The sequence below is a fragment of the Oncorhynchus mykiss genome, chromosome 30, assembly GCF_013265735.2.
Source record: "Oncorhynchus mykiss isolate Arlee chromosome 30, USDA_OmykA_1.1, whole genome shotgun sequence".
NCBI classification, from domain to species: Eukaryota; Metazoa; Chordata; class Actinopteri; order Salmoniformes; family Salmonidae; genus Oncorhynchus; species Oncorhynchus mykiss.
Genome location: NC_050570.1, coordinates 41561907 through 41586149, shown reverse-complemented (window position 1 = coordinate 41586149; position 24243 = coordinate 41561907). Strand labels below are relative to the sequence as shown.

General features: G+C 44.4%; 1 protein-coding gene across 1 annotated transcript; it reads left to right on the top strand.

The window, feature by feature from the left end:
• The first annotated feature begins 298 nt into the window (after window positions 1-298).
• LOC110521833 (beta-1,3-galactosyltransferase 2) lies at window positions 299-21667 on the top strand. Its single transcript, XM_021599740.2, has 2 exons — window positions 299-1101; window positions 19249-21667. The coding sequence occupies exon 2, from the start codon at window positions 19643-19645 to the stop codon at window positions 20942-20944; it is 1302 nt and encodes a 433-aa protein (XP_021455415.2). The 5' UTR covers window positions 299-1101; window positions 19249-19642; the 3' UTR covers window positions 20945-21667.
• The last annotated feature ends 2576 nt before the right edge of the window (window positions 21668-24243 follow it).

Here is a 24243-nt window from a genome sequence, read left to right as displayed (position 1 = left end):
CTTACAATATTTACAGTGTTCGTCCCATCTGCATCACATAGCTCTCATCAGCTATTATGCTACTTCACTGAACCACAGAGTTACTGTTCATGAAGAATCAGACACGGGGGTTTCATAAACTTGTCAATTTGTAAGGTGTGTGTGAGGAAAGAAATGTGTCCATCCATCAAGTCCACACAGAATTAAATCCCTTTAGGTGAAGAGGGGAGGAGGGTAGAGGAACAGAGTGAATCTAAAACGGGTCACGTGGATCACGTGTGACCCCCTCTGCTAAGTATGCAGTGACGTTTGAGAGCTCAGTCAGTGTAGCAGTGTCTGTCTGCCTGCCTCTGCTTCCACGCTACAGCTGCTACTTCTCCTCCCGCTGCAGAACAACGGAGCCCAGCCGAGAGGAGAGGAGAGGAGAGGAGAGGAGCTGGACAGAGAGAGGGAGAGAGAAAGAAAAATAGGAACGAGAGCTTTTTCTTCGAGATTCAGGATCATGTTCTACTGCAGCCATCCTCAGAAACCCTGAGTGGAGGGTTTTTTCTCTTTTCCTTTCTCTCTCTCTCTCTGTCAGACTGCCTAGCAACATGAGGGACTAGCCGCAGCACTATCACCACAGCTCGGCTCTGTCGTCCCTCAGCACTGCTTTCCTTTCCTTCAGCAGAGCAGGCTGAGGATAACAGATGCATAAAAGAGCAGTGAAGAGGAAACAAATGGCACAGTGAAGGCTGTTTTATTTTCGGGCACATTGCGTAAGGGAAGTGGGGACAGGAGGAGAAAGAGAGAAACCGGTGCGACCGTTGGAGAGATAGGAAAGGTGTAGTGCTGAGACAAGGATTGAAAAGAGGGGAGAAATAACCCTAAACCTGAAGTCTTGGTGAGGCAGAGGAGGAGAAGACACAGGCTGTGGAACGCACTGTGACAAATGGATGAGTGTTACACCAACAATAATACATTCAGACCCGGGCGAGGTGGATGTGTGTTGCGTGCTTAGGCAGACAGGGTGGAAGTGGACATTACCCCAGATTTCTGAGGAGAGGAGCAGTGTTGGCGTGCCGAGTGTGTCAACAGACGGCACCAGTGATCACACAGTCCGTCTGCCAGTCACATGAGGAGGTACAGTACTATATGTTTCATCAGCTCTGGCACTCAACCTCCCCCAATCCTCATTATTAATTTACCCCCCTCCATTCTCCTCTCTCCCATCCTCTTCTCTCGCTTCACAGAACATTTGTGGCTGTTAATCTCAGTTTGAGGTAAAAAGTGTTGTGAGTGTTATACCCAAGTGTTGATTCTAGTGGTGCTTACATCAGTGGCATTGAAATTGACGCCACCTGCGGTGAATAAATGAAGTGTTATTTGAATCACAGTAGAATACTATACTGCGTTGAGTTAATTATCATTAACTCTCTGAGTGAAAGACATGGGAGAGGCCTCATTATTATATTTCCCAGCATGCTTTGCTGCACGTGGCTTTTTAGAATAGTTATTTTTTTATCTATATATATATATATATGTTTCTTGTGGACATTGATTGAATAATTGATCTTATACTACACAAAGTAACAATACACTAAATAACAGATATTTCTAAACGAATCCAATCTGTAAGTTATTAAACTTATTTCACTAATTATTGAGTTGGTTTCTCCAGTTTAGACGGTTTAGATAGTCTCATTTATCATTCTTCCCTTCCTTGGCAGTCATTCTAACAACAGATTTCAGGTGATTTAAAGTTCCAACTGTTAGACATCCTATAAGAATGGTATAACACTTCGCAAGCCAGCATAATGTGACTTGCCAAAGTGGCCTACAAACCATGAGTTTAAGGCCATTGTGCTAGGGTAGAGCTAGGCTGTCAAAGTATGGTATTGTCCCCAAAAAAGGTTGTATTGTCATAAATAATGTAACTGTAGTTGGTGAAGGCTACAAGACTGAAAGCCACCAAATGCAACAGGCTTATCTCTGTCACTAGCAAACACAGTCATGGGTGGTACAGGAACCCCTAAAACTCCCTTGAAAGGCACCCTGGGAAATATATATGCAAATAAGGCTTTACACTCTACAGTGTTAAAACAAAACCCCAAAATGTGTTACTGTAACACCACAGGTGTTAATTCCCTAACACAGAGGAAGTGTAACAGCATTAGCTCTAATAAAGTGTTCATTTCAGTCGGAATTTGCAACACCCAACAATCTTGGGGTGTTAATTTGTCAACACTTTAAAAAGTTTTAGTTTAACTCCATTTGAGATGGTCACATATCATTTCTAAGAAAGCCTTAAATTGAAAACTGTGGGTGTTAAAATCCTAATAGCAAATGTGCTATCCATCTATGCATCCATCTATCAATATATCCTCTTCCCACAGCATAGCCAGGCTCACAGCTCTGTCGTTTCAAAACCATTACCTGCCTGATCCAGTGATTCATGCTGGCACGTCGGGCAGATCTCATTGATCCAATTCAATTAACACTGTCTCAATCCCATGCATCATGTCCATCCCACTGACTGAGGAAATTGGCACACTGGCCCAGATGCTTAGGGACAGCTAATTGCTGAGATGTTCCTTTAAAATGCATGAGGTTTGGCTCTTCATCTGGTTCGCAGAATTCCCCCTCTACTAAGAAACTTAAAAAGGATCTCATTTTCAAAGCACGTCATCATTTATTGCAGCAGATTAACCTGCAAACACACACACAAAACCCAACACAGCAGTTTAACAGATGAGACACACAAACAACCCAGCAAAATGACTTAATGCACAAGATACACACACAACCCAACATAGTGAATTCACCTATGACACACACACACACACAGTGATTAAATCTATGACACACACACACACATAACCCAACAGCAGCTGCATCGTCAACAAAGATCACCTATTCTCATTTAATTAAACTATTCTTACTAAGCTGCACCCATTCTGAGGGTTTGCTGTATATCTCATAAATACTAATACAGTATCAGAAAATGCCTCTGAGTTGCTACGGCTGAATGTGATCCGAAGGCATCAGATATGGCTGTGTGTACATCAGATATGGATTTCTGTACAGGGGGGCTCCGGTGGCCTGGCCTAAATTTGACCAGCGCCTAGGCGATGAAGTAAAGTAACACCCCGTCAATCCAGTAACATTAGCCCACACACACATTTTCTCAAGGCCTGCCTTTCCTGCTTGTACTCAAGATTATCCAGATAGACACAGAACAAACAAGCCACGATTGAACAGAGAGAATGAGAAAGAGACAGAAAGAAAGAAAGAGGAGTGAAGGTGTACGTTTACCAGAAACCAATATACAAATAATACTCGCTCTGAATGAAGCACAATAGTATGCAACTCCCAGGACATTCCCCATGTTTGAAAAAAAACAGAAAACCAAGAAGTCAACCCACAGAAGACAGAATGTAAGAATACAAAGTAAAGTGCTGAGTAGATTAAATCAGACTCATATTCACGTCTCCACTAGGCCTACTTGAACATTACTGTAAATGTTGTTCAGGATGATGGTAATAACAACACAAGCCGCTAAGTTATTTATAATCATAACATCAGATTAAAATGCCTTTAGATGTGAGAGCGATGGGGTCAGAGGTACAGTGTGAAATTTCAGAACATTAAGTAATTCATTTAGACCCGTTCTGGAGCAGCAGCACACACACACACACACACACACACACACACATCAGCACTGGGTGGAAAGAGCATAAAGGCTATTCTTAGAAAAAATGGCATGTTCCGACTGAGGGTTGGGTTGAGTGATAACTGCTTAATAACCTCTTGAAACTAGGGGGCACTATTTTCATTTTTGGAAAAATAACGTTCCCAAAGTAAACAGGCTATTTTGTCAGGACAAGATGCTAGAATATGCATATAATTGACAGCTTAGGATAGAAAACACTCTAACGTTTCCAAAAACTGTACAAATATTGTCTGTGAGTATAACAGAACTGATATTGCAGGCGAAAGCCTGAGAAAAATCCAATCAGGAAGGGACTCTTATTTAGAAAGCTCTGCGTTCTAATGTGTCTTGAGTCACAATACATAGTTTCAGGCTTTTATTTTGAAAAATGAGCCTGAACGACAACATTGCGCCAGTGGTCAGCTGGTGGCTCTCAGAGTGATTTGTGCGTAATAGACAAATGTGGCCAATGTTTCTCTCTTTCCTACTAAGAAGCCACCTGTCCCGGTTGATATATTATCGAATAGATATTTGAAAAACACCTTGAGGATTGATTATAAAAAACGTTTGCCATGTTTCTGTCGATATTATGGATCTAATTTGGAATATTTTTCGCCGTTGTCGTGACCGCAGTTTCCGGTGGATTTCTCAACCAAACGTGAAGTACAAACGGAGGTATTTCAGCTATAAAAATAATCTTTATGGGACAAAATAAAAATTTGCTGTCTAACTGGGAGTCTCGTGAGTGAAAACATCCGAAGCTCATCAAAGGTAAACAAATTAATTTCATTGCTTTTCTGATTTTCGTGACCAAGTTGCCTACTGCTAGCTGCATATGCTATGCTAGGCTATCGATAAACTTACACAAATGCTTGTCTTGCTTAATTTCAAAATCTGAGATGACAGGGTGATTAACAAAAGGCTAAGCTGTGTTTCACTATATTTCACTTGTGATTTCATGAATATTAATATTTTCTAGTAATATTTGTTGTCTGTTGCATTATGCTAATTAGTGTCAATTGATGACAATTCTCCCGGATCCGGAAGGGGTAGTTCTAAGTTAATGCTTTGGCCTCAGACTGACCCTGATGGAGTCTGGCTGTAACAATAGGGGAATACAGCCATAACCTGTACACATATACTGAAAACTTGTGAGATTGCTTTATCAAAACAAATATCACAGTTATGGTTAAGGTACGTGTGAAGAGTAGTCTACCTTGAATGGTTTATTCAATCACATGTATTGTGTGCACCACAATGTCCTCTCTAGACCCATTCAGCCCAACATGCAGTTAGTTGTCAGCTGGTCGGATTTCAGCAGCATCTGTCTGGTATACATAAGGTCATTTGTTTCATCATATAATCCAGTCCCACCAAAAATTACTATCCAGAGACCTTTGTTTTGGCCTCAATAAACAAACATATAGCATCACACACAGCTCAGTATTGAATATCAGAGGGCATTTGACAGAGTGCCAATGGCAACTATGAAACAAAGAACGATCGATACTCTGACAAGGCTCGCATTTATAATAACTGACCGTCAACATATTAGACTACGGACTTTAATAGGATGAAAAACTTACACAATGTTAATCTTTAAACTCGGTTTGACTGTCACAAAAAACAAAAACAATTTGAAGAGTTTATTTCCAAAACGCTATATGCACCAATTATTATAATTTTTCACCAGAAATGATTGTTTATGGATATCTTCATGTTTGTGTAAAATATCACTGTTCTCAGATTTGCTTTTAATAGTGTATTTTAGGTGTGTATTTTATATACAGTGGGGAAAAAAGTATTTAGTCAGCCACCAATTGTGCAAGTTCTCCCAATTAAAAAGATGAGAGACCTGTAATTTTCATCATAGGTACACTTCAACTATGACAGACAAAATATGGGGGAAAGAAACCAGAAAATCACATTGTAGGATTTTTAATGAATTTATTTGCAAATTATGGTGGAAAATAAGTATTTGGTCACCTACAAACAAGCAAGATTTCTGGCTCTCAAAGACCTGTAACTTCTTCTTTAAGAGGCTCCTCTGTCCTCCACTCATTACCTGTATTAATGGCACCTGTTTGAACTTGTCATCAGTATAAAAGACACCTGTCCACAACCTCAAACAGTCACACTCCAAACTCCCCTATGGCCAAGACCAAAGAGCTGTCAAAGGACACCAGAAACAAAATTGACCTGCACCAGGCTGAGAAGACTGAATCTGCAATAGGTAAGCAGCTTGGTTTGAAGAAATCAACTGTGGGAGCAATTATTAGGAAATGGACATACAAGACCTCTGATAATCTCCCTCGATCTGGGGCTCCACACAAGATCTCACCCCGTGGGGTCAAAATGATCACAAGAACGGTGAGCAAACATCCCAGAACCACACGTGTGTGACCTAGTGAATGACCTGCAGAGAGCTGGGACCAAAGTAACAAAGCCTACCATCAGTAACACACTACGCCGCCAGGGACTCAAATCCTGCAGTGCCAGACGTGTCCCCCTGCTTAAGCCAGTACATGTCCAGGCCCGTCTGAAGTTTGCTAGAGAGCATTTGGATGATCCAGAAGAAGATTGGGAGAATGTCATATGGTCAGATGAAACCAAAATATAACTTTTTGGTAAACTCAACTCGTCGTGTTTGGAGGACAAAGAATGCTGAGTTGCATCCAAAGAACACCATACCTACTGTGAAGCATGGGGGTGGAAACATCATGCTTTGGGGCTGTTTTTAGGCAAAGGGACCAGGACGACTGATTTGTGTAAAGGAAAGAATGAATGGGGCCATGTATCGTGCGATTTTCAGTGAAAACCTCCTTCCATCAGCAAGGGCATTGAAGATGAAACGTGGCTGGGTCTTTCAGCATGACAATGATCCCAAACACACCGCCCGGGCAACGAAGGAGTGGCTTCGTAAGAAGCATTTCAAGGTCCTGGAGTGGCCTAGCCAGTCTCCAGATCTCAACCCCATAGAAAATCTTTGGAGGGAGTTGAAAGTCCGTGTTACCCAGCAACAGCCCCAAAACATCACTGCTCAAGAGGAGATCTGCATGGAGCAATGGGCCAAAATACCAGCAAAAGTGTATGAAAACCTTGTGAAGACTTACAGAAAACGTTTGACCTTTGTCATTGCCAACAAAGGGTACATAACAAAGTATTGAGATAAACTTTTGTTATTGACCAAATACTTATTTTCCACCATCATTTGCAAATAAATTCATAAAAAATCCTACAACGTGATTTTCTGGATTCGTTTTTCTCATTTTCTCTGTCATAGTTGAAGTGTACCTATAATGAAAATTACAGGCCTCTTATCTTTTTAAGTGGGAAAACTTGCTGCACAATTGGTGGCTGACTAAATACTTTTTTGCCCCACTGTATATTGTGGCAGACCAGGGGGTTGGGTCAGAACGTTTACACAGATCAGACACGGACAGAGTAGGATTAGCTCAGTTTCAAAGGTGTTTATTAAAATAATAGTCCAAAAGAAAAGAATAGGTCTCCCCCAAGAGACCCTCTCAGGGATACCGTCTTCTAGGTTCCAGGTCTTGCTGTATCCTGTGGGGATCAAAACTGAACGCCCTCCATTTACCTCTTGTACCGCCCCAAACTATACGGGAGTCCTTTCCTCCCTCAGTCTCTCCCCTGTGTGCTGCCCTTTTTGAAGCTTTATGGGACTTCTACAGCTGGTGAGCAATCAGCCCTTGATTACTCAACCAATCTCCAATCGGCCCCAATTAGTCCTGGCCGGAGATCCCGTCGAGACCTGGCACATCCAGCAGACGGAGCCATCGCCCAGTGATGTCCCTGCTGTACGTACCTACTGAACGTACCTGCTGTACGCCACAATATATGTACGCTACCGGTCAAAATATTTAGAACATCTACTCATTTAAGGGTGTTTCTTTATTTGTACTATTTTAGAATAATAGTGAAGACATCAAAAATCTTAAGTAACATGTAGTAACCAAAAAAGTGTTAAACAAATCCAAATATCATTGATATTTGAGATTCTTCACAAGTAGCCTTTGCCTTGGTGAGAGCTTTGCACACACTCTTGGCATTCTCTCAACCAGCTTCACCTGGAATGCTTTCCCAACAGTCGTGAAAGACTTCCCACATACAGTGCCTTGCGAAAGTATTCGGCCCCCTTGAACTTTGCGACCTTTTGCCACATTTCAGGCTTCAAACATAAAGATATAAAACTGTATTTTTTGTGAAGAATCAACAACAAGTGGGACACAATCATGAAGTGGAACGACATTTATTGGATATTTCAAACTTTTTTAACAAATCAAAAACTGAAAAATTGGGCGTGCAAAATTATTCAGCCCCTTTACTTTCAGTGCAGCAAACTCTCTCCCGAAGTTCAGTGAGGATCTCTGAATGATCCAATGTTGACCTAAATGACTAATGATGATAAATACAATCCACCTGTGTGTAATCAAGTCTCCGTATAAATGCACCTGCACTGTGATAGTCTCAGAGGTCCGTTAAAAGCGCAGAGAGCATCATGAAGAACAAGGAACACACCAGGCAGGTCCGAGATACTGTTGTGAAGAAGTTTAAAGCCGGATTTGGATACAAAAATATTTCCCAAGCTTTAAACATCCCAAGGAGCACTGTGCAAGCGATAATATTGAAATGCAAGGAGTATCAGACCACTGCAAATCTACCAAGACCTGGCCGTCCCTCTAAACTTTCAGCTCATACAAGGAGAAGACTGATCAGAGATGCAGCCAAGAAGCCCAGGATCACTCTGGATGAACTGCAGAGATCTACAGCTGAGGTGGGAGACTCTGTCCATAGGACAACAATCAGTCGTATATTGCACAAATCTGGCCTTTATGGAAGAGTGGCAAGAAGAAAGCCATTTCTTAAAGATATCCATAAAAAGTGTAATTTAAAGTTTGCCACAAGCCACCTGGGAGACACACCAAACGTGGAAGTAGGTGCTCTTGTCAGATGAAACCAAAATTGAACTTTTTGGCAACAATGCAAAACGTTATGTTTGGCGTAAAAGAAACACAGCTCATCACTCTGGACACACCATCCCCACTGTCAAACATGGTGGTGGCAGCATCATGGTTTGGGCCAGCTTTTCTTCAGCAGGGACAGGGAAGATGGTTAAAATTGATGGGAAGATGGATGGAGCCAAATACAGGAACATTCTGGAAGAAAACCTGATGGAGTCTACAAAAGACCTGAGACTGGGACGGAGATTTGTCTTCCAACAAGACAATGATCCAAAACATAAAGCAAAATCTACAATGGAACGGTTCAAAAATAAACATATCCAGGTGTTAGAATGGCCAAGTCAAAGTCCAGACCTGAATCCAATCGAGAATCTGTGGAAAGAACTGAAAACTGCTGTTCACAAATGCTCTCCATCCAACCTCACTGAGCTCGAGCTGTTTTGCAAGGAGGAATGGGAAAAAATGTCAGTCTCTCGATGTGCAAAACTGATAGAGACATACCCCAAGCGACTTACAGCTGTAATCGCAGCAAAAGGTGGCGCTACAAAGTATTAACTTAAGGGGGCTGAATAATTTTGCACGCCCAATTTTTCAGTTTTTGATTTGTTAAAAAAGTTTGAAATATCCAATAAATGTCGTTCCACTTCATGATTGTGTCCCACTTGTTGTTGATTCTTCACAAAAAAATAAAGTTTTATATCTTTATGTTTGAAGCCTGAAATGTGGCAAAAGGTCGCAAAGTTCAAAGGGGCCGAATACTTTCGCAAGGCACTGTATGCTGAGCACTTGTTGGCTCCCTTTCCTTCACTCTGCGGTCCAATTCATCCCAAACCATCCCAATTTGGTTGAGGTCGGGGGATTGTGGAGGCTAGGTCATCTGATGCAGCACTCCATCACTCTCTTTCTTGGTCAAATAGCCCTCACACAGCCTGGAGGTGTGTTGGGTCATTGTCCTGTTGACAAACAAATGATAGTCCCACTAAGCCCAAACCAGATGGGATGGCGTATCGCTGCAGTGTGCAGAGGTAGCCATGCTGGTTAAGTGTGACTTGAATTCAAAATAAATCACTGACAGTGTCACCAGCAAAGCAACCCCACACCATAACATCCATGCTTTACAGTGGGAAATACACATGCGGAGATCGTCTGTTCACCCACACCTTGTCTCACAAAGACACGGCGGTTGGAACCAAAAATCTCAAATTTGGACTCCAGACCAAAGGACACATTTCCACTGTTTTAATGTTCATTGCTCGTGTTTCTTGGCCCAAGCAAGTGTCTTCTTATTATCGGTGTCCTTTAGTATTGGTTTCTTTGCAGCAATTCGATCATGAAGGCCTGATTCACACAGTCTCCTCTGAACAGTTGATGATGAAATGTCTGTTAATTAAACTCTGTGAAGCACTTATTTGGGCTGCAATTTCTGAGGCAGATAACTCTAATGAACCTATCCTCTGCAGCAGATGTAACTCTGGGTCTTCCATTCATGTGGCAGTCCTCATGAGAGGCAGTTTCATCATAGCACTTGATGGTTTTTGTGACTGCACTTGAAGAAACTTTCCATGTTCTTGAAATATTCCGTAGTGACTGACCTTCATGTCTTAAAGTAATGATGGATTATCGATTCTCTTTGCTTACTTGAGTTGTTCTTGCCATAATATGGACTTGGTCTTTTACCAAATAGGGCCATCTTCTGTACACCACCACTACCTTGTTACAATACAACTGATTGGCTCAAATGGATTAAGAAGGAAAGACATTCCACAAATGATCTTTTAACAAGGCACACCTTTTAATTTAAATTAATTCCAGGTGACTACTTCATTAAGCTGGTTGAGAGAATGGCAAGAATGTGCAAAGCTGTCATCAAGGCAAACTTGAAGAATGTCAAATATAAAATATATTTAGATTTGTTAAACACTTTTTTGGTTACTACATGATTCCATATGTGTTATTTTATAGTTTTGAGGACTTCACTATTATTCTACAATGTAAAAAATAGTACAAATAAAGAAAAACCCTTGAATGAGTAGGTGTTCCAAATACTTTTGACCGGTAGTGTATGTACATTACATGAAATCCAAATAAAACTCAATTTACATTACAGGTTGTAATGCAACAAAATTGGAAAAACACCATGGGAGATGAATACTTTTGCAAGGTACTGTATATACTGATAAAACACATCAATCTATTTCATAAGTTCTTTAAACAATAATAGCTGATTTATCAGCATTTCTGAAAATGGATATATAATGGTTTGGAAAGAAACTCTTCATTTGGACATTTTGGGCCTTGGTGTTCTATTAGATTTCACCATTTAATGGCGTCTATCATTAGGTGTGATTTGAGACGCATCAGTCATTAGCTGGATTAAAATATTACCATGCAGTCTGATATTTTTTACTGAGGTGGAACTGCTGGGGCCTCAATTATCACCACTGTAACTAATTGGCTGGTGTGACAGTGATGGGAGGCAAGGAAATACATTAATGAAGCACCACGTTCGGCCTAATCACTGAAACGCTACCAAAAGGGATGCCTGCCTGATGCCTGATCAGACGGTGTGAAATTTCACTTGATTAGACAACAGTGTAATCAGGAAGTGTATAGGAGATGTTCTACCCACTGTGACTATTATAACCTACCCTAACCAGAAACCGTGGATTGATGGCAGCATTCACACAAAATTGAAAGCGCGAACCATCGCATTTAACCATGGCAAGGTGGCTGGGAATATGGCCGAATACAAACAGTGTAGTTATTCCCTCATTAAAGCAATCAAACAGCCAAAACGTCAGTATAGAGCAAATTGGAGTCGCAATTTAACGGCTCAGACACAAAACGTATGTGGCAGGGTCTACAGACAATCACAGACTACAAAAAGAAAACCAGCCACGTCGCGGACACCGACATCTTGCTTCCGGACAAGTTTAACAGGTTCTTTGCCCACTTTGAGGATAACACAGGGCCAACGATGTGGCCCGCTACCAAGGACTGTGGGCTCTCCTTCTCCGCGTCCTCAGAGCATGCGCAGACCAGCTGGCTGGTGTGTTTACGGACATATTCAATCTCTCCCTATCCCAGTCTGCTGTCCCCACATGCTTCAATATGGCCACCATTGTTCCTGTCCCCAAGAATGCAAAGGTAACTGAACTAAATGACTATCATCATGAAGTGCTTTTAGAGACTAGTCAAGGACCATATCACCTCCATCTGTCACCCTGTCACCCTAGACCCACTTCAATTTGCTTACCGCCCCAATAGGTCCACAGACGATGCAATCACCATCACACTGCACACTGCCCTATCCCATTTCGACAAGAGGAATACTTATGTATTCTTAACAATCTGCACCCAGGTGGTGAAGGTAGGAAACATCGCTTCGCTGCGCTGATCCTCAACACTGGGGCCCCACAAGGGTGTTTATTTAGCCCCCTCCTGTACTCCCTGTTCACCCATGCCTGCGTGGTCATGCACACCTCCAACTCAATCATCAAGTTTGCAGATCACACAACAGCGGTTGGCTTGATTACCAACAACGACGACGAGACAGTCGTAGGAGGAGGGTGGAGGGAGGGAGGAGGTGAGGGCTCTGGGGATGTGGTGCCAGGAAAATAACCTCTCACTCAACATCAACTAAACACAGGAGATGATCGTGAACTTCAGGGAACAGCAAAGGGAACATCCCCCTATCCACATCGACGGGACAGAAGTGGAGAAGGTGGACAGTTTTAAGTTCCTCGGCGTACACATCACAGACAAACTGAAATTGTCCACCCACACAGACAGTGTGGTGAAGAAGGTGCAACAGCTTCTCTTCAAGCTCAGGAGGCTGAAGAAATGTGGCTTGTCACCTAAAACCCACACAAACTTTTACAGATGCTCAATTCAGAGCATCCTGTCGGGCTGTATCACCGCCTGGTACAGCAACTGCACCTCCCACAACCGCTGGACTCTCCAGAGGGTTTTGCGGTCTGCACAACACATCACCGGGGCAAACTACCTGCCCTTCAGGACAGCTTCAGCACCCGATGTCACAGGAAGGCCAAAAATATAATCAAGGACAACAACCACCGAGTCACTGCCTGTTCACTCCGCTTCCATCCAGAAGGCGAGGTCAGTACAGGTGCATCAAAGCTGGGACTGAATAACAACTTCTATCTCAAGGCCATCAGACTGTTAAATATCCATCACTAGGACATTACAGGCGTTGTGAATGCCTTATGCATAGACTTTAAATCACTGGCCCCTTATAATAAATTAAACACAAGTCAATTTAATAATGTTTACATATCTTGCATTACTCAACTCACATGTATATACTGTATTCTATACTATTCTACTGTATCTTAGTCTATGCCGCACTGACATTGCTCTTCCATATATTAATACATTATTTATTCCATTCCTTACTTAGATTTGTGTGTATTGGGTATATGTTGTGAAATTGTTAGATATTACTTGTTAGATATTGCTGCACTGTCGGAACTAGAAGCACAAGCATTTCCCTACACCAGCAATAACATCTGCTAAACACATATATGTGACCAATAACATTTGATTTGATTTGACAAACAACACGTCAACATCTCCTCTCCTGCAAATGTGTGTGTGCTCCCACACGTGTGTGCATACTATATTAGACTCCTGATAATTATTCCATGTATAGGCGACAACAGAAACCTTTCGGGCATTCGATTTGCTCTGATGTAAAGTGTGTTAACCTTTAAAGCAAAGCCAGCCTTGGCCACTCTCATTCTGCCCTAATTGCCTGCACAAGGTAAGCACATTAAGCTCAAAAGGTTAGCATGCTCCCATCCAGTTGTTGTGACAAATGAGTAAACACTTTCTCTCTCTCTCTCTCTCTCTCTCTCTCTCTCTCTCTCTCTCACACACTCACTCACTCACTCACTTATAGCATTACACATCATAACACATGAACAAACACAATGCTAATAAACAAACAAACTGAAAGTAAGACAGAAAGAAATGGAGGAAGAATTCAAGAACTGAGCTGTTTGTCTCTCAATTATATGGAAAGAAACGTAGGCCCAACAGCCTGCCAATATCTGGCTGCGTGTGTGTGTGTGTGTGTGTGTGTGTGTGTGTGTGTGTGTACTCAGAGAGCGAGAGCTGGCAGGGTGGCTTCTCTCCACGCAGGCAGAGAGGCAGGCAGGCGAGGCATTGATAAGCTGGAGGTGCAAGGTGGATGGTGGATGAAGGCTGATATCGCCGGTGGCTGGCTGAGGCTCCTGCAATACTGCTTGCTGGAGCCTGAAATTTCCTTTGACAGATGAATCTCCGTCCCGGTTGGTGAGGCATGGAGCGGCGGGGGGCTGATGACACAGGCTCACCAGAGCGGCGCAGAGTAGCGTAAGCCAGCGTCATGTTGTGCAAACCTGCAATTTATACTTCCGCCCCTGGCATTAAACCCGGCTGATGATATGCAAGAAGCCCCCCTACCATTCCATTCTACCTCCATCATCACCAGCCCACAAGCCCTAAGGAGTTTACATACAGTACTAGTACCAGACAAATGCTTTATTTTCCTGTTATGTTATACACTATATATACAAAAGTATGTGGAAACCTCTTCTAAGTAGTGGATTCCAACCGCCAACCCTTCTTTTACGCTACTACTACTCTCTGTTCATCATTTATGCATAGTCACTTTAACCATATCTACATGTACATACTACCTCAATCAGCCTGACTAACTGATGTCTGTATGTAGCCTCACTACTTTTATAGCCTCGCTATTGAAAAAAGCCTGTATTTTTACACTTGTTTAATTTCTTTGCTTACCTATTGTATACCTAACACCTATTTTTGCACTATTGGCTAGAGCCTGTAAGTAAGCATTTCACTGTAAGAATACCTGTTGTATTCGGCGCACGTGACAAATAAACTTGGATTTGATTCGACTATTTCAGCCACACCCATTGCTGACAGGTGTATAGAATCAAGCACCCAGCCATGCAATCTCCATAGGAAAACATTGGCAGTAGAATGGCCTTACTGAAGATCTCAGTGATTTTCAACGTGGCACCGTCATAGAATGCCACCTTTCCAACAAGTCAGTTCATCAAATGTCTGCCCTGCTAGCTGTCCCGGTCAAATGTAAGTGCTGTTTTTGTGAAGTGGAAACGTCTAGGAGCAACAACAGCTCAGCCGCAAAGTAGTAGGCCACACAAGCTCACTGAGCAGGACCGCCAAGTCATCATCAGTCCTCGGTTGTAACACTCACTACCGAGTTCAAAACTGCCTCTGGAAACAACTTCAGCACAACAACTATTCGTTGTGAAGCATAAGAAAATGGGTATCCATGGCTGAGCAGCCGCACACAAGCCTAAGATCACCATGCGCAATGCCAAGCATTGGCTGGAGTAGTGTAAAGCTCTCCGCCATTGGAGCAGTGGAAACATGTTCTCTGGAGTGATGAATCACGCTTCACCATCTGGCAGCCGTATGGACAAATCTGAGTTTGGCAGATACCAGTAGAGCGCTACCTCCCCGAATGCATTTTGCCAACTGTAAAGTTTGGTGGATGAGGAATGCTCTGGGGCTGTTCTTCATGCTCTGGCTAGGCCCTTTAGCGTTAAGAGCATACATAGGCATTCTAGACGATTCTGTGCTTCCAACTTTGTGGGAACAGTTTGGGGAAGGCCCTTCCCTGTTTCAGCATGACAATGCCTGTGTGCACAAAGCAAGGTCCATACAGAAATGGTTTGCCGAGATCATTGTGGAGGAACTTGACTGGCCTGCACAGAGCCCTGACCTCAACCCCATCAAACACCTTTGGGATGAATTGGAATGCCGACTGTGAGCCAGACTTAATCTCCCAACATCAGTGACGACTTCACTAATGCTCTTGTGGCTGAATGGAAGCAAGTCCCCACAGCAATGTTCAAACATGTAGTGGAAAGCCTTCCTAGAAGAGTGAAGGCTGTTAAGGATCGGACACTTGTATTCAATTTTCGTCAAATTAAATTTGAACATACATACTAATATTCATTTCCACAAAGTTTGCTGCTTCAGTGTCTTTAGATATTTTTGTCAGATGTTGCTATGGAATAATGAAGTATAATTACAAAGATTTCATAAGTGTCAAAGGATTTTATTGACAATTACATGAAGTTGATGCAACGAGTCAATATTTGCAGTGTTGACCCTTCTTTTTCAAGACCTCTGCAATCCGCCCTGGCATGCTTTCAATTAACTTCTGGATCACACTGATGGCAGCCCATTCTTGCATAATCAATGCTTGGAGTTTGTCAGAATCTGTGGGGTTTTGTTTGTCCACCCGCCTCTTGAGGATTGACCACAAATTCTCAATGGGATTAAGGTCGGGGGAGTTTCCTGGCCATGGACCGAAAATATCGATGTTTTGTTCCCCAAGCCACTTAGTTATCACTTGTACCTTATGCCAAGGTGTTCCATCATGCTGGCATTGTTCGTCACCAAACTGTTCCTGGATGGTTGGGAGAAGTTGCTCTCGGAGGATGTGTTGGTACCATTCTTTATTTATGGCTGTGTTCTTACGCAAAATGTGAGTGAGCCCACTCCCTTGGCTGAGAAGCAACCCCACACATGAATGGTCTCAAGGTGCTTTACTGTTGGCATGACACAGGACTGATGGTAGCGCTCACCTTGTCTTGTCCGGACAAGCTTTGTTTCGGATGCCCCAAACAATTGGAAAGGGGATTCATCAGAGAAAATGACTTTACCCCAGTCCTCAGCAGTCCAATCCCTGTACCTTTTGCAGAATCTGTCCCTGATGTTTTTCCTGGCTTCTTTGCTGCCCTTCTTGACATCGGGCCATCCTCCATAAGGCTTCGCCTCACTGTGCGTGCAGATGCACTCACACCTGCCTGCTGCCGTTCCTGAACAAGCTATGTACTGGTGGTACCCTGATCCCGCAGCTGAGTCAACTTTAGGAGACGTTCCTGGTGCTTGCTGGACTTTCTTGGGCACCCTGAAGCCTTCATCACAACAATTGAACGGCTCTTCTTGAAGTTCTTGATGATCCGATAAATGGTTGATTTAGGTGCAATATCCTTGCCTGTGAAGCCCTTTTTGTGCACAGCAATGATGACGGCACGTGTTTCCTTGCAGGTAACCATGGTTGACAGAGGAAGAACAATGATTCCAAGCACCGCCCTCCTTTCGAAGCTTCCAGTCTGTTATTCAAACTCAATCAGCATGACCGAGTGATCTCCAGCCTTGTCCTCGTCAACACTCACACCTGTGCTAACAAGCTAATCACTGACATGATGTCAGCTGGTCCGTATGTGGCAGGGCTGGAATGCAGTGGAAATGTTTTTGGGGGATTCAGTTCATTTGCATGGCAAAGAGGGACTTTGCAATTAATTGCAATTCATCTGATCACTCTTCATAACATTCTGGAGTATATGCAAATTGGCATCATACAAACTGAGGCATCAGACTTTGTGAAAATGTATATTTGTGTTATTCTCAACTTGTGGCCATGACTGTACACACATTTCACAGTGTGTGCGAGACACTGTGGCTTGTAGGCCTCTCCAGGTCTCACACCCACTGTGAAATTTGGCGGAGGATCGGTGTTACGGATACAGGTATCCTGTGTGTGTGTGTATCCTGTGTGTATTTATTTTCTCTCCTCCTCACAGGTGGCAATCATCATTCCCCAATCAGTCATCAATCAGTCGCTAATCAGAAGACAGACCTCCTCCTGTTTCCATTACCCTATCACATTCCCTTTCCCTTGGTTTAAAAACCCTGTCTGTTGTTTGCTCTAGAGCTTAATCTCTCTGTCAATGCTATCTGTCTGTAGATCTCTTGTTGGGTTTTTGCAACTACATGTCACTTTGTTCCCACCTGTGAGTATTGGTTTTGTTATGTTGTTTGTTTGACGGTGGGAAAGCGGGGTACCAAGATAAGTCTCCCATGGGCATACATTACCCGTAGGAATACTTTGTATAAAAACACTAGTTAGAACTGGGCGGACCACCCACTATATTTTTGGTTAGTTAGTTAGCTGTTATTGAAGTAAGCTAGTCTAGCTTAGGGGTATTTTTGGATACTTATTATTTCTTTCCTTGGGTCCAGCTCAGCCCCTTTTCCTGCTCCCCCCATTACCGTGTATTTTCAAATAAACCATGAGTGTTTGACGGTAATTTAGTTGTCTGTGGTTATTTCGTTCTCACTCCTACTTTTTCACTATTATAATTTGCATGAGTTATGTTACGGGTCTCGTTACCATCCCCCCTAGACTGTCGGGCCAAAAGGGATTCGTAACAATTGGTGATGATCTGGGGGGCTTCAGCAAGGCTGGAATGTTCCATTAGCAGAAAAACACCATTCTCAAAAGTGACCACAAATGTGATTATGCATGTAATGCTTTTATTATAAAGGTGCATTTTGATGGTGAAAATGAACTGTGACGTCATTCTCCGCCCATGTAGGCAGCCTAATCTATTGAAGTGAGACCACACATACTATGTGCACTTGAACTGGAGAGGAGAGGTAGGTTACTGAAGTTGATGTTGACCTGGTTTTAATGCTAGTCTAGCTCTCTGGAGTTTTCATACATACAACTATGCTTTGTTTCACAGTCCTGCTCAACTGTTGTTACCTAGTTATTGCAAAATTATGTAATAACAATGTAGTTGGTTCTTCAAACAATTCCTCATAATAGAGAACTAATTGATGCCGAATGGAACATGGCACTGGTTGTTTAAATGACTCACAAAGAAAGAGAACAGCTGGTCATTACTTAATTATTAAGTAATTACTGTTTTACCATGCAATTTGTACTATGTGCATACCAGGAAGTAGACTATAAAGCAAAACACAACTGATATAAAATTCTCAGAAGTCCCCTGCTGGTATACATCCACACTGACATGCACATGGATGTATGCAATATCACCTCCACAGCTCCCTTAATACATATCTATAGTACCATAAATAGTTACAACACTCACACACATGCACGTGAGTATGAATGCACGCACACACGCACGGACACACATGCCCCTGTCTCCCTTCCCCACTAGCACCTACACCCTATCACCCATGGCAGCCATCATCCAGATGTAAGAACTCACACTCTTCACTCCATCTCAATTCCCCATAATTAACAATCCACCACAGGCGGAGCGTTTACGATGCAGACATTTAAGGCCAGTGGAGATGAGTGTCAGGTTTTGCTGACCTCATGGAAAGTGCAAATATAAACTACAAGAGGTATTTATCATGGTGAATGGGTAACATTATACTGTACACAGAATCCATTCTATTGGATTCTATTTCTTTGACTATACATTACTCATGCAGTGCAGTGCAGCAGAGGGGTTTCATATTTGAATAGATGAGTCATTCTGAATTACTTTGATCATCTGCCACTAAGAATAAAATGCAAAGCAACAACTAAACACAAAGTCAAAGCTGAATAATTTTAAATAAGCTTTGCTCCTCTTCATGGGGATATAGTAAAATCTATACAATTTAAACAGTTGACATACGTATGGCTCAACGCCATACAATTCTACAGTAGTAGGCACATTTCTGAGCATTTGCCAAGCCTGTTTCTCTGTTCTGTCTTCCCAGATAAGAGAGGTGATCCACTAAGAAGGCGACTCCAGTCTCTGATCTGAAGGAGCCCGTACCTGGAGCATGATCCTTGGTGTGTCTGCAGAGCCAGTGAAGAGCCTGGGACCGGCCTCCATGGCGACAGAGTCAGCACCCTCCTAGCTCTGCCAGGGGATGCAAGAATAGCTCGGCGAGGGGGCTCAACCATCTCCCTCCTAGCTCTGTGTGGGGCTTCAAGCAACCCCTTCCAGGGCGCATTGTAGGTCCACCAGGGGGCTCACTCCCACCCATCTGCCAGCTCAGATAACCCTCTGGCTGTTGGCAAACACATGTTTGACGTGATCGAATGTGAACGCCGCCACGCCATCCAGAGCAGCTGCAGCCCCCTGCTCCCCCTGCCTGCTGATCCACCATGCAGTGGAGACGGCGGCACTGCTGCCCCATGAAGATGACCTGGACCATGAAGCGCTCGCTCTTCCGGACCCACATGGCAGGTCTCCTGTCCCTGGCCCTCCTCTTCACTCTCTTCCTCTTCTTCAGCCACCAGGACTGGCTGCCAGGCCGGACCGGGCCCCGTGACAACCCCCTGACCTACACCGTTAGGGGCTTCCGCACGGCCAAGACCGAGGCAAATCAGAGCTTGAGTCTGCGGAACCTGTGGCGGGAGACAGGCTATGTGCCTCCAAAGCCCCAGCTTAACCTCAGCTCCCAGCAGGCTGAGGCTGGCGATGGAGGGGAAGCCATGGTTGGCGTAACAGGACTAGAGAATTCGATGAGCGCCAATAACAGTTTACAGCAGGAGATGGGCGTGGGAGGGAGGCTCAATTCCCAGCCCTACCGCTACATCCTCAACGAGCCCTTCAAGTGCAGGGACAGTACCCCGTTCTTGGTGCTGCTGATTGCTGCAGAGCCAGGCCAGGTAGATGCCAGGAACGCTATCCGGCAGACGTGGAGCAATGAGAGTGTGGCCATGGGTCTAGGTTTCGTCCGACTCTTCCTGCTGGGTCTAGGGCGGAGCTCGGACAGGTACACCCAGACCGCTATTGAGGAGGAGAGCTGGGTTCACCATGACATCATCCAGCAGGACTATCAGGACACATACTACAACCTCACCATCAAAACCCTGATGGGCATGAACTGGGTGGCCACCCATTGCCCGCAGGCGCACTATGTCATGAAGACAGACAGTGACATGTTTGTTAACACGGAGTATCTCATCCAGAAGCTGCTGAAGCCAGAGCTCCCACCCAGACAGAGCTACTTCACTGGCTATCTGATGAGGGGCTACGCACCCAACCGCAACAAGGACAGCAAGTGGTACATGCCTCCAGAGCTGTACCCTAGCGAGAGGTACCCCATCTTCTGCTCGGGAACCGGTTATGTGTTATCTGGGGACATGGCGGAGAGGATCTATCAGGCGTCTCTGAGCATACGGAGGCTGCACCTGGAGGACGTTTACGTGGGCATATGCCTGGCCAAGCTCCGCATTGACCCCACGCCGCCGCCCAACGAGTTCCTCTTCAACCACTGGAGGGTGTCCTACTCCAGCTGTAAGTACAGCCACCTCATCACCTCCCACCAGTTCCAGCCCAACGAACTGGTCAAGTACTGGAACCACCTGCAGACCAACAAGCACAATGCATGCATCAACATGGCCAAGGAAAGGAATGGGAGGTATAGACACAGGAAGTATCACGCAGAGAGACCTCAGTGATGATAACTCTACTTACTGTGGGAAGTCTGGACAGGAAGACAAAATGGTAATGAAGCGGACAAGAAGAATGGTTGGATCTGGAAAGGGCATGTTAAGAGAGCTATACACTACCTGGGAAAGAGCAGTGTTTTTGGTATTGTGTAGAGTCAATTAAAACTATTTTTTTAATTTGAGAGAGATGTTATGTATTGTAAACCTGTTAAACTCTTTTTAAAAAGGGCAGTGACGTTCCATGTTTATGTGCAATATGAAGCATGCACACAAAAAAAACTGCATAGTGGGGATTCTGCCACTTTCAGGTGCAAATACAATGATCAGAGAGACAAGGCCAGTGGTTGATGGGGTTTTGTTACACAACAGGTAGGTCACTAACTGTGGGGACATTTCTGTCAAATAACTATAAACAATTAATAATATTAAGAGTATTTACATGGGATGGGAAAAGGGAAAGAGAGAAATGCATCACTACCTACAGAAATGATGAATATATTTATGATGTGGACCACTACTGCTGCCCTCATTCTCAATGTTTACTTTACGTAATTATCATAAAATATGAATTAAAAGGATTTACCTGTTAATATGCCATATATTTTTTATTTACAACCAAGGTGAAAGCACTCAGAATAACAACTGAGATTGTATTTTCTAAAGCTTTACATTGAGTGTGACGAGTCTGCACATGAGCAATCAATTGAATAACAACTAAATGTATTGAATTTCTCAGGTTTCTTTTGCTTTTGTTGTTTGTAATTTTGAGTAACGCCTCACTTGACGCTGCCTATCTTCCATTCACCATTATACACCAACAACTCATTTTGCCATTTTGCAGTCAACATCCATTTACATATATTATCAGGTAAGAAGGTAAGACCCAGGTGCAGACAGGTAGAATTAACAATGGTTTAATAATCCAACAGGGGCAGGCAATAAACAGGTTAAGGCAGGCAGAGGTCAGTAAACCAGAGGTGGGGCAACGGTATCGGACGGCAGGCAGGCCCAGGGTCAGATTAGGCAGAGTTCCATAATCCAGAGGTGGGGCAAAGGTCAGCAGACAGGCTCACGGGCAGGCAGAGTGGTCAGGCAGGCGGCCTCAGAGTCAGGACAGGCAAGGGTCAAAACCAGGAGGGCGAGAAAAAGAGATACTGGGAAAAGCAGGAGCTGAGAACAAAAACTCTGGTTGACTTGACTAACTGGCAACAGACAAACCGATAACACAGGTATAAATACACAGCTGACAATGGAGAAGGTGGGCTACACCTGGAAGGGGGTGGAGACAATCACAAAGACAGGTGAAACAGATCAGGGTGTGACAGTACACCCCCCCCCCTCTAGGGGCGTCACATGGCGTTCTACCTGAATACATACCTGGTTGACCAGGGTGCTGGCGGTGGAACTCGGCAATGAGGCCTAGGTCCAGGATGTCTCTAGCAGGGACCCAGCACCTCTCCTCCAGGCCATAACCCTCCCAGTCAACCAGGTACTGGAAACCCCTGCCCATGGTTGAACACTCAGGTGGCGTCTCACTGTACGCTGAATGGCCACCGATGACACAAAGAGGAGGCGTGGGCCTGGAAACAGAAGACAAAGGGCTGTGAGACACGGACTTAATCCTAAACACATGGAAAGTAGGGTGAATATGGAGGGTATGGTGTAACAAAAGACAAACAGCAGTGGGGTTAATGACTCTAGAGATGGGGAATGTGCTGATGAAACGGGGAAAGTTTACAGGAGTCATACCATATGCCCGAGGCGATAGCATGGAGCAGGGGTCCGGTGGCAATCCGCTTGTCACCTATACATGGAAGTGGTCTTCAACAGAGCGGTCCGGGCTCTCTTCCAGGTACGGCAACAGTGACGGATGACATCTGGTCAGAGGGACTTCCTCCTCTTTCTCAGGGAAGAGCGCTGGCTGATATCCCAACGAACGCTCGAAGGACGAGAGACCCGTGGCAGAGCAAAGAAGGGTGTTGCGGGTGTACTCAACCCATACCAGTTACTGACTCCAGATGGTAGGGTTGGCGGAGTCTAGGCAGTGAAGAGTCGGCTCTAAGTCCTGGTTGGCTCGCTCCAACTGGCCTTTGGACTAGGGGTAGAATCCAGAGGGCAGGCTGGCCGATGACCCAATGAGCGTGCATAACACCTTCCAGAACCGGGAAAAGAACTGCGGACCCCGGTCGGATACCATGTCCACCGGGGGTCCGTGGATCCGGAAGACGTGCTGGGCTGTCTCCTTGGCCGAGGGTAGTTTGGGGAGAGGAATGAAGCGGGCAGCTTTGTAAAACCTTTCGAGCACCATCAGGATGGCAGTGTTACCCTCAGATGGGGGAGGCCTGTGACAAAATCCAGGGATATATGGGACCAGGGATGGTGAGGGACAGACAGCGAATGGAGAATACCGGCCGTAACTTACTGTCTTGTTCTGTGCACAGACTGTTCAGGCGGCGACAAAAGTGCCAACATCCGGAACCATTGTAGGCCACCAAAAGCCTTGATGCACTGAGGCCAGGGTCTGACGAGTGCCCAGGTGACAGGCAAGCCTGGAGGAATGAGCCCACTCCAGGACCACGGAGCGGACAGCGTCAGGCACAAACATTGTGTTATCTGGGCCCCCCCAGTGTTCGGCTGGGACCACTGCGCCTCCCAGACCTGTTTCCCTATACCCCAGCTGAGTGACGTGCCTGGCAACGAGGTGGGAAGGATGGTCTCGGGCTCCGGGGAGGTAACCGTAGGGTTATAGCGGCGATACAGAGCATCCAGCTTGATGTTCTTGGACCCCGCCCGGTAGGAGATGGAAAAGTTGAACCGGGTAAACAGCAGGGCCCATCTCACTTGCCTGGAGTTGAGGAGCTTGCGGTACTCCAGGTTTTTGTGGTCAGTCCACACAATTAATGGATGTTCCACCCCTTTTAGCCAGTACCTCCATTCCTCCAATGCCATCTTCACCGCGAGAACCTCTAGATTCCCCACAACGTAGTTCCTCTTCATGGCATTGAGGCAGTGGGAGAAAAATGCGCAGGGATGCATCTTAACCTCTGGGATATTCGGGCCAGTGAAAGTGCAGGGCGCCAAATTCAAAACAACAGACATCCCATAATTAAAATTCCTCAAACATACAAGTATTTCACACCATTTTAAAAATAAACTTGTTGTAATTCCAGCCACAGTGTCCAATTTCAAAAAGGCTTTATGACGAAAGCACACCAAACGATTATGTTAGGTTAGTACCTAGTCACAGAACTTTATCAAACAAAACATACATGTATTGTGTAACATGAAGTCCTATGAGTGTCATCTGA

What these genes read in the sequence shown, in the direction of transcription:
- LOC110521833 (XM_021599740.2), top strand. Translation starts at nt 19,643, where the DNA reads ATGCAGTGGAGACGGCGGCACTGCTGCCCCATGAAGATGACCTGGACC.